At 47.4% G+C, this 12,002-nt stretch overlaps 1 protein-coding gene across 1 annotated transcript in view; it reads left to right on the top strand.

Annotated features, from left to right (window-relative positions):
- Nucleotides 1–12,002, top strand: part of LOC142563298 (uncharacterized) — a 65,061-nt gene that overhangs the window by 4,074 nt on the left and 48,985 nt on the right. Inside the window, exon 2 of the mRNA XM_075673852.1 lies at nucleotides 11,237–11,386. Coding sequence (XP_075529967.1) covers nucleotides 11,237–11,386 — 150 coding nt within the window. The remainder of the gene's footprint in view (nucleotides 1–11,236; nucleotides 11,387–12,002) is intronic.

The following is a 12,002-nucleotide window of genomic DNA, read 5'->3' on the forward strand; positions in this document are numbered from 1 at the left end:
ATTTGTCCAAAAGTATTTTGTTATATCTTTCAGACCCACAGTATTACTTACCATCGCCATAAATGACAACACTAGTTCACATACAAAAAGTTGTCTGAAATGCGTCCGTTTAGCTTGCAATTGCAAATATTTGGTAGTATGAACACCCTACTCGTTTTTTATCAGCCCAGTTTGAAACTCTCATTCAACATAAAATATGTGATGGTGCACAATTTCGATATTTAGGAGCACACATTCAGTGGCGTAAAATATTAACCGACGACTATAGACACTCCCTAACACGAAATTTGAGCTCAGCACTATGCGTGGCTTCATTTCGCGATATTTGGAGGCGTCGCACCGATCGCTGGAAGAGCCGCGATGCGCGGCCTTGTACTTTATAGACGCGACGCAAAGTTGCCGCTTCCCGGCACCTTATGCGACCGTAATTTTTATCGGGAAACGCATGTGGCGAATGCTGTGCGAGAAGGCGAGCGTTGTGGTTCTTGCGTTTTCCCTCGGTCGGCCGGCCATGTCGCTTCATCGGAAGAAGGCGAATTTCATGGTTCTTTTTAACACGTAAGTCCTTTATGCGAGAGCTCTACCATCATCTTTCTGGAACGCGTGTGACGTCGGCGCGAACGCGTAAAACATTCGCTATCTTGACGGCATGTGCCGCCATCTAGGAGTGGTGAGGCGAAGTACTGCATCATGAGACTGACGAGCGCCGACAGCGAGAACTGCGGCAGTCTCACCCCGCGGATGCTCCAACGCGCTGAGGAGCACATCATAATTGGATATCTCGGTTCTTTCTGCACATGCGCGAGTAGCAGTGGTCGCGAGAGAGAAATGTGGGGGCTTTCGGTCCTTTAGATTTCTCTTCGCCTAGGTACTATGCAGAAGAAAGTTGTTAGCTCCGATCGTCCCTAGTCGAGCTGGCAAAACAATCGACGGAATGCGTGGCCGGCAAGGCGAAGAAGCTGTGTCCAAGGTTAGTTTGTTGCTATTTTGTTGAGACGGTAGCATATTAAATTTTTACAGTCGCAGGGGGATACTTTTGGTAGTGAGGTGTCTTCTCGGACGACTTTAGTGGCAAAGCATTACTTCGTGCCGATGCATTGTTCATTAGTGTCGTTGATCAGGGTCACCATACCAGACACTTCAGGAGATTCGCGGTAACGGAAGCAGTTTATGACTTTGACTGCCGTGCCGATGCTAGTTTGTTGCTTTTTTATTTTTTTGCGGTGGTTTCACATTAAATTCCGATAGTCGCAGGGAGATACGTTCGGACGTGAGGCGTTTTCTCGGATGTCTGTAATGGCAAAGCATTACGTCGCACCGACACATTATTCATTAGTGTCGTTGAGCCTACCACACACTTCAGGGGAATCGCGGGAACGGAGACAGCTTATGAATTCAACTGCCGTGCCGATGCATTAGTTCTTAATGTAACTAAGCATACAACACACTTGTAGATTCGTGGAAATGGAACATTTTGTATTCTGTATGTGAAAGTACTAAAACTTGAGTCGCCATGCAATCTGAGCCGTAGATCGTTGTGAGAGCTGCATAGCCACAGTGGCAAAACACTATGCCCGGCGGATGAATACGGAACGAATGTATGCTAAAGAAATGTGGCCGTCATGCACTTTCATAGCAGTAGACCCTTGTGAAAGCTGTACAGTAACACTGATATTGGCTACATGGTTTGTGTAATCAGCCAGCTCTTCCAGGTTCAGAAAAGACTTAAGACCGGAGAAAACTTCAAAAACTACAATACGGCAACCTGATATGATGACTCATAGTTTGGATGTTTCCAGTAGAAGCACCTGCACCAATGGAAACTAAGTTGCAGTAAAAGTTGGACTTCAGAAAGTAAATGCGTCAACATTACGCCAACGATAAACGCGATTCCACTGCATGGAGGACTTGCCTTGTATGAAAACATTGTTTTCACCTTTTGATCTCCTGTTCGCCGCATAAGCATTGCGGATTAAGACGAAGTCTCACTGTTTAGTGCAATGCGTTTGTCACTGGCTGACCAGAAATGAATCGTTATCAATGTCGTATAATGAGCATTAAAAAGTTCGCTTCAACTCCTACTTTGCGACTGATGAGCCGGCTGTACTTACATAGGTGCGGATACACCTCCAGAGGGTCATCACTGAATTGCAGTTTTTTTTTTTTTACAGGTGCGTGGACACCTGCATAAATAGTGTTTTTTGACTGGCTGCACATAGATTACCAGGCTTGTTATCAATCTTCTAAATCACCCACACAGGCTTACGTTATCTTCTTCAGTTAGTAAAGAGGGGTAAACATCGACAAAATAATGCACCTCAAATAGCTTGAACGTGTATGCGATTTCTATCCGCAGGGACGGACAATATTGCTCGAGCGTTGCACAAAGCCGTTTGCCTAAAGTCAGCTTCGCCGTGAAGCACCAATGTCGCGCAATCAAGCATGCGCAGTGTATTGCGGAGACGTATACCAAGAGTGCAAAGCGGCCACTCTCAGAGGATATAGCGTGATATACGTGCGCACCAGCCGTCACGTCTCCTGTCGCAGTACAAGCACAGAGACGCCGAACTAGTGTGCTGGCAGGCCTTCAGAGCTATTTCGCACGCGGTTGTAGCTATCTGAGCCCTTGTTTCGCCCACATAGAGTTGCCCGTATATGAGCTAGATATCGTAACAGCTGGGATTATTTATTTATTTATTTATTTATTTATTATACAGTCCCACATTCGCTCGGAGAGCATTACAGTGGGGGGGAAGTAATACACATGTTAAACAGTTGTAAATATGGTTACATAAAAAAAAAAACACGGTGACGAATAATGCAGTGCAGGCAGCATAACTATGCCAAAACATAAAGGAGAAAAAAAAAGAAATGGACTATATGTACATACATACACACATACATGGGCATACATGAACATATGAACACATCTACACTCAGAAATACATATAGTAGGCAAGGAAACGCGAAAAAAAAAAGGAAAAAACATCGAAACACGCGAAATGATCACATGTCAAGCAGTTCTTCGAAAAAGGCTGAATTTGATGTTTTAGAAACGGTATCCTGAGGCAGAGCATTCCATTCATTGATGGTTTTTGGAAAAAAAGAATACTTTAACAAGTTCGTTCTTGACTTCATTGGCCTTACTTTTAATGGGTGTTCACGGCGATGGGATGTGTAATGCGGGTTAAGCATGTATTTTGATTTATTAATGCCAGTATTGTTGTAAAATATCTTATGAAAAAATTTGAGACGCAAGCAGCGCCGGCGTTCGGCTAACGTCGTAAGCGCTAGGCGTGTTTTCATTTGTGTGACGCTACTACATACAGTAATACGCGCTCCTTCATTAATTACCGTTGCGCACAAGCACCTCAGAATCGCCACGAATCTGCACCACGTAGCCAATATCAGTGTTACTGTACAGCTTTCCAAGGGTCTACTACTATGCAATTGCATGACGACCATTTTTCTGTAGCATACATTTGTTCCGTATTCATCCGCAGGGCGTAGTGTTTTGCTAGTGTGGCTGTACAGCTTTCACAACGATTTACGGCTCAGATTGCATGGCGACGCAAGCTTTAGTACTTTCACATACAGCGTACAAGATGTTCCATCCCCGCGAATCTCCAAGTGTCTTGTATGCTCAGTTACATTAAGAACTAATTCATCGGCAGATCAGCAGTTGAATTCACAAACTGTTTCCGTTCTCGCGATTCCCCTGAAGTGTATGGTATGCTGAACGACACAAATGAACAGTGCATCGGGACGATGTAATGATTTGCCACTAAAGTCATCCGAGAAGACACCTCACTTCCAAACGTACCCCCTGCGACTATAAAAATTTATATGCTACCGTCGCAACAAAATAGCAACAAACTAACCTTGGGCACGGCTTCTTCGCGTTGCCGGCCACGCATTCTGTCGATTGCGTTGCCAGCTCGGTTAGGGACGAACGGAGCTACCAACTTTCTTCTCCGTAGTACCTACGCGAAGAGAAATCTCAAGGACCGAAAGTCCCCACGTTTTAGAGCGCAGCTCTTTGGCGTCCGTTCCTGGGTTTCGCGTCGTCGTCAGCGTTGTCGTCGGCCTCGTAACAAGCTCCGCCCCCCTTTCATCCCCCCAGCGCTAGCAGCGACCGACTGATACCGCTGGATGCCGCTGTCGCCGCTAGAGAGTCAAGATAACGTGACTGCATAGAACACCGTCGCCGCCATGCAGAAAGAGGAGGAAAGGGTCCCCCCCCCCCTGTTCTTGTGTGGCGGATAGGGTGCTCTTCAGTTGCATCAGTCAGTCGCTGCTATCTCTTCCCTCCTCCCTTTATCGTGTTGTCCGCTTGCTGCGCGCGCTTCTGCCCCCATCGTTTGCGGCTGGGTGTACACGCCGCCCCCCTCCCCCCTCTTCCTGCGAGTCTCCGGTTGTCAAAGCGCCGGCTCGAACTTAATTCCTTTCTTCGCTCCTCCTCCAATGCAACCCCTGTGCGGTGGCAATCAGAGAGCCAGATCGGTGGCGGCGGATCTGTATATGTGCACCGCCCGAGCCGAAATTGCCGCTGCCGTTCGCCCTGTGCGGTGGCAATCAGAGAGCCAGATCGGTGGCGGCTTGACATAAAGACAAACAGCAATTTCCTAACACTTATGCGGGAGAACATCCCGTTCCTCTCGCTCGTAACGCGTCCCACGGCTGTGACAACCTCGCGAGGCACTTGTATAGATCTCGTCTTTGAGAATGAAGCATTGGTGTACCAAGTCGAACATATATCAGTCTATTTCTCCGACCACAAAGCTTCCTTCATGACTGTCAAGAACTGTTAGTGGAGTCTTTGTTAAAGGAATACGTGTGAAAAATAAAAAAAAAATTCTGTGATAGCGCATACATGTGTTGCTCGATTTCTTTGCCTCAATCTATCGAAAAGGTGAAACAGCTTATTTGCTGCGCTCAAATTTCGCATTAGGAAGTAACGTAATCGTCGGTAATTTTTCTCTCTCGCGATCACTGCTCCTGGCGCATGCGCAGAAAGGGCGGAGAAATCCAAATATGATGTGCTCGTACGCGGTGTAGCGTGGTGTAAGCAATGTATGCCTTCTGTCGAGGTGACGAAGCAGTTTCCGCGCATGGTTTTTCGCTCGCGCCCGATAGGGCTGTGACGCCTCGCTGCGTACAAAGCGCTGCTTCAACATGCACCAGAAGTGCTTACACGCCGCACACTGATTCGCTCCGGATGACACCAACTAAGCAAAATTGGAGGACGCTTAAGCTTCGCCTTCAAGAGTGGAACGCGACAGCGTTCCCGTCGACCCGCCAAGGGGTGTAAGACAATGGGCTACGGCGCAGCGACTACGCGCCCCGCATCGGACGCGGTGAGCGTCGAGCAACGCAGCGTTCGGCGTGACAACGAAATGTGCGCCTGAGCAAGCCTTAGAAACAGCTCGTTTTTAAGGCAACACCGCGTTCACTAGAGACGCTTTTGTACCGCTTTGAAACATCGAACTCGTGGCTCAGTGGTAACGTCTCCGTCTCACACTCCGGAGACCCTGGTTCGATTCGCACCCAGCCCATCTTGGAAGTTGCTGTTATGCGAAGCATATTAACGTAGGTTTCGGACCTTCGCGCGACGCCCGGCGGTAGCCACCATTGACCTTCAAGTAGGTCACGTGACATGACATCATGTGATGACGTCACACCGGCTGCAGATGGGGCCTCATATCGCGCCCGTCGGTCGCCTCCCGGCGGTGGCCACCATTGACCCTGAAGTGAGATCACATGATGTGACGTCACGTGATGACGTCACACCAGCTGCAGATGGGGCCTCATATCGCGCCGTCGGACGTCGCCCGGCGGAGGCCTCCAAGCTTCGGTTCGCGCCGTCGCGCGCGACGTGGCGGCGGCGCCACCATCGCTGCATCACGTGATATGTGACGTCACGCCAGGGATGAAGCGGCGCGCGCCCGCCGTCGCGACAGTCTCTGTGCCCGCAACCGCGCCAGCGTCTTTGCGCCGGGCGTGTATGCGGTCAAGATGCCTCCAAACGCTAAGGATACGCTAAGGTTAAGCCCAGTGGATGCGAATTAACCTTGATAAGCCTCCAATTTTTTATTTATGAAGTGCCTGCCGTGATTTATCGCTCACGGCCAACGCCGCGGACGCCGACGCTGACGACACCGGCTTTTCTGGGACACGAGCTCCTTAACGCTATCGCGTTAAAACTGCTGCTCGCTTTGGTAAGGCGAGAGACGCTAGCGTGAAGGAGCGCGTCTTCGAGCGTACGCGGCGCGCGCTGCAAACGCTGCCAATCGCATTACCGAGGCTCAGCGCGTCTGAGCTGAACTGGCTGTCCAATTCACGACGTAACCGGATCAAGCTGTTAGTCCCTTTCCCGAAGGGACTGGGCATCCTGACGTTTCCCGTCAACAGGCCGCCGTGTGCCAAGGAAACCTGCAACAAGGTCGCCAACAAGCGTTCGCTTTCATCTCTCGCTGTGCTCATTCGCTCGGTTACGCCGTGGGAGAACGCCGACGCTAACCGCAGGAATGGACGCTTAAGAGCTGCGCTCTAAGACGCAACCAGAGGTCCTAGTTCACTGCACATCCATGCTGCACTTCTTTACATAGGAGTGCATGTAGCGTTAAAAAAGCCAACGTGCTGCTCTAAATGCTAAAAATGTCGTTGCTTCAAGAAGCGATGTTCTTCTGCATAGTATGCACGTTCAGTTTTCACACTTCGCTGAATTGCCTGGCTTTAAAATTGTCAGATATCAACTCTTTTAATAACATGCTGTGCTAGGGAGACTGGCTGCGTGTTTTAAGCGTCTCTGATCTTGTTCTGCGGTATTCGCACCACAGAGTCTCTAAAGACTAAATTCTTCAACTGCAGACCAGAAAACGAAATAACATCATTGCAGGAAGCAATATTGTGGCTGTGAGAAAAGGAATCAGAGCGTAATAACGCGAGAGAGAGAAGATCTGCGATGAGCCAGGGTGTTTGCGTGGTGCTGACGCAGAGGCGTATAGCGCCGCGCGGTGCGAGTACTTGAAGTTTCCTGCGGGGAAACGTAGAAAAACCTTGAGACATATTTGATTGTTATTTGTGCTACCTGCCTACACAACAGTATGCGCAACTTTAGAACACAATATGCATTAGACAGTACGCATAGCCACGGTCCTCACAATATGATCGTGCCATCGGACTTGCAAAACATTATTTCTACGTTAAGACTGAAAATAACACAGCTGCTGAGTGATGCGTATGGAGCATTATTGCTCTGGCGAAGTACCAGACTCGTCTATTGCATGGAAAATATGCTAAATGTTTTCGCGCGCACGTGGGGGGTTATCAATACATAGTTTGTGGTGGTTTTGAGCTAACTGGTATCTCTGATCAATGATGACAGGTATTGAGTACAATCTAGGAGCGAATAACACGTGGAGACGCAAACACAAGCGTGCACTGACTACCGTACAGGCGGATCGCAGTGATCGCAATATATTATCGCCTCTGAAGGAATCCACCAAACAAAAGATAACAGGCATGCACACCATGGAATTACAAAGGGGGTTTGTTAAACAGGAGCTAACATGCAGCTAAAATGCAGTACTTGTTGCACTGCATTTTAGAATTGTGAAAACTTCACGCAGGAGAATGTGAAAAAAGTACAAGAAACCGCAAGTGGCATGCGTGGAGAGCTGTGTCTATGCAATCTCCTTTCGCGTGTCGGAACTTATATGGACCAGACAAGGAGGTGTTTTTATGATAGCCTTAGCGAGCGCAATTGAAACATTTATGAGATAGCGAAAGGGCGCATAGGCAGACATTGCGGTTGGCAACATCCTCCTTCTAGAATTCCGATGCTACTGCCAAAAAAAAGGACGACACAGATGACAGGGTAGATAACTGAGGCTGGAGAAATAAACGCCTGGAAATCTAATGTGTGAGCCATGCTTCACTATTTTTGCTTGCCAAGAAAAGGTTCAGATCATGCGCGGCAAGGCCCGCGGAAATGAGTGGCTCCTATCTGCTGGTCCTGTTAGGTGTGTCTGCTTTGTTTACAGGGAAACTGTATACCTCTACTATCCAAGGAAACTTTCCTGTCGTTGGCGTGGTAAGGAAAAAACTCCCCATACGTGGACGGCTCCAGGAGATAGTGCAATGCCGGGCCGAGCCGCGGCGCAGGTGAAGCAGGCATCAAGCACTCCCCATACGTGGGCGGATCCCGAAGTTAGTGCAATGCCGGACCGACCCGCGGCGGGACTGAAGCAGGCGTTAAGCGCTCCCCATACGTAGGCCAATCCCGAGGATAGTGCAATGCCGGGTCGACCCGCGGCGCAGCCAAAGCAGGCGTTAAGCACTCCCCATACGTGGGCTGATCCCGAAGATAGTGCAGTGCCGGGCTGACCCGTGGCGGAGCCAAAGCAGGCGTTAAGCACTCCCCATACGTGGGCTGATCCCGAAGGTTGTGGAATGCCGGGCTGACCCGCGGCGGAGCTGAAGCAGGCGTTAAGCACTCCCCATACGGGAGCCGATCACGAAGCTAGTGCAATGCTGGGCAGACCTACGGCTGAGGTGAAGCAGGCGTTAAGCACTCCCCATCTGATCTTAGTTGAAATCAAGAAAAAGAAATGGGGGGGGGGATGGGCAGGATGTGTAATGAGGAGGGAAGATAACCGATGGTCATTAAGAGTTACGGAATGGATTCCAAGGGAAGGGAAGCGTAGCCGAGGGCGGCAGAATGTTAGGTGGGCGGATGAGATTAAGAAGTTTGCAGGGATAACATGGCCACAATTAGTACATGACCGGGGTAGTTGGAGAAGTATGGGAGAGGCCTTTGCCCTGCAGTGGGCGTAACCAGGCTGATGATGATGATCATACTCGGGTCGATCCCGAAGCTAGTGCTATGCCGGGCCGACCCGCGGTGGAGGTGCAGTCCGCCATTAAGGTGCCCGCATACACAGTTTCCCTAGTCATCTTTCTTCGCACAATGGAGGGCACCGATTATTTTTTGTCTCCACTATGGAGAGGAAAACTTACTGTCACGGAAATGCTGACGCAGCCATCTTTTTGTGAAGATGGCGCTCTTAGCTAGGCGCAGTAATGCCACCTAGCGCGGTTTTCTTGTGCATTAGACTCAAGCGCCACCTGCCGGGGCACTGCGAGTGCCTATCGCGCGGAGCTAGGGCCAGTACCCACGCATACCCTCTGCAATAGTCTAGGTGTCGCATTCGTTCCTCCTATCGTTTCTCTTTTTTCTTGTTTTCCGTCCTTGTACACGTCTTGAAATGCTTTCAAGTAGCCGTTCTTTCCTGTCTTTATTTGTAATGTTAATAATAAGCAGTTGATATTTCTCAAAGCAAGCGTCTACACTGCCGGACGATGGAGCCCAATCCAGTGCCGTATAAACTACGGAGTGGCCGTTCTGTTGAATAACGAAAACATACAGATGAAAGTAAGATCATCAATAAGGAAGAACGAAGAATAGCTGCTGCGGTGCGACGAAAATCCGACAGATGCTTGATACTTGTAATTTGCGCTGAAATTAGTACATTTATCTTAACCGTTTGGGACTTGCTTTGATTGCTTTGATCTGCTTTGAACAGTTGATTGTAAAATATCCGGTTAACATATCTTGTTGGCTTAAACAGGCAGTAGTAGCACCAGGACCAAACCAACACCTAAATGAAGGATCTACTGGGGTCATTTGCTCTGTCAACTGCTTATCGAAAGTAATTAACCAGATAAATGGCAACCGAGCGGTACACTTTTCGTTAAGTAGAAAAATATGAAGCCAACTGCTAATGAAGCAAACGAAAGCTTCATAAAATTTATTTCTTCTTTTTAATGGTGAAATAATGATAGGCTAAATGAAAAGTAAAGCAAACAAACTTGCCGCTTGTGTGAACAGAACCCAAACCATTTGGCTGTTTGACGCTGATTATTTGGACCACTCGTGATTCTTTAACATCATCGCGAGTGTTTTCGCATTTCACGCCTGTCCGAATGCAGCCACCGTGGCTGGGATTGCATCCCGCGACCTTGCAGTAATCCAGTTTGAGGACGTCGTTTATGCTAGTAGCCACCAGGGGATCGTTAAAATTCCGCATGTAATATAAGAAAAACAAGGCATAGGGGTTTCGCTTACTTGCTATAGATAAATAAAAATTGATATGGAATTAAATTTTTGCAATAACCCCATATAGACATGCAGTTTTCGTCCACAGACAGGCCCAAATTCTTCTTGTTCATATTGATCCTTTGCACCTTGTTACCGATTTCTGATTGCAGAGTCACAAAGTTTGCCAATCATAAGTTAAAAGCTAAATGTATTTTTTTTTCACAGCAAATCAACTCAGTGGAAAGTGTTTTACTACGTAAATGTCGAAACGCACTTCTTAATAACTGACAAACACTCAAACAAAAGGTCAATGGTCAAGGTTTGACGCTGGTTATTTGGACCACTCGTGATTCTTTAACATCATCGCGGGTGTTTTCGCATTTCGCACCTGTCCGAATGCAGCCGCCGTGGCTGGGATTGCATCCCGCGACCTTGCAGTAATCCAGTTCGAGGACGTCGTTTATGCTAGTAGCCACCAGGGGATCGTTAACATTGCGCATGTAATATAAGAAAAACAAGGCATAGGGGTTTCGCTTACTTGCTATAGATAAATAAAAATTGATATGGCACTAAATTTTTGCAATAACCCCATATAGAGATGCAGTTTTTGTCCACAGACAGGCCCAAATTCTTCTTGTTCATATTGAGCCTTTGCACCTTGTTACCGATTTCTGATTGCAGAGTCACAAAGTTTGCCAATCATAAGTTAAAAGCTAAACGTTTTTTTTTTCACAGCGAATCAACTCAGTGGAAAGTGTTTTACTACGTAAATGTCGAAACGCACTTCTTAATAACTGACAAACACTCAAACAAAAGGTCAATGAGAGGTCTTGCTGCCTGGGGGTTGACCCGCGGTTCATGCTATATCGCTTTCTTTGTTATTCGGTTTGTTTTTAGTAGGCTCTTCAATTGCAGCCGAGACCTTTGTTAACAAGCCGTTAATGAAGCACAGCACATTGTATCCTTTATTTTTTCCTGACTGTGGAAAAAAAACTTGTCAATACGCAATGAAGCTCTTATATGTCCTTACGAATGTAACTATAATAAAGTATATATTAAAGTATAATAAAGAATGCTGCTTCTAGCCTGTATCCCGGCTTACGTCTAGTTTTCTTTCCAATCCATTTGCCTCAGATTTCAGATGTGATATTGTTCAAAGTAAAACCTCTACCAACTGCACAACCAGGGGATGGTACTTTGATACCAATACGAGACAGTGCTTTCCGAGTTGCACAACAGCGCCATTTTCAAGTCAACTAGAATGCCAGGGAGTGTGCCGAAGCGGTGAGCAATGTTTCTCGAAAGCGTTTCATTTTCATGATCTGTCAGCGCAGCAATAGACGAAGACAAAAAAGAAGAAGCGATCGTTTTTGTCTATTATTGCTTCAACCAATCATGAGCATATTCCAATTGACCTATTTCTCAATATTTCTCTTTTATACTTTATTAGTTGAGCAGCGCTGAAATGATCTGAATTGTCTTATGTGTGCGCGCACATTGAGCTATTCATGATAAAATTTATATGTTGTCGCTTGTATGTTTACTAGAACGAACTGTCAAGAAAAAATAGCACCTTACAACGTCAAGTAGTGTATCTCATATAGTGCATATTATTGTCACGTTGTAGTGACGACGAAGGAGACAGAAGCGAAAACTATAAATCACGCACTACCTCTTTATTGGGCGAACCTGTATCCAGCACCAAGAAGTTGCACTCAAGCACAACAATATAGTCAAGCACAGTCGACGATCGTCGAAGTCTGATCAGTGGGTGAAGCCCGTCGGCTTTAATACAGTACTCGTCGAAGATACCAGTGTTATCGCTGTTGCCGGCGTGCCTTGCAGAAAGTGCTCACAACTGGCATTGCAGATACAATCGTATTACCCAAGCTTCGGTAAC

The sequence above is a fragment of the Dermacentor variabilis genome, chromosome 11, assembly GCF_050947875.1.
Source record: "Dermacentor variabilis isolate Ectoservices chromosome 11, ASM5094787v1, whole genome shotgun sequence".
Lineage (NCBI taxonomy): Eukaryota > Metazoa > Arthropoda > Arachnida > Ixodida > Ixodidae > Dermacentor > Dermacentor variabilis.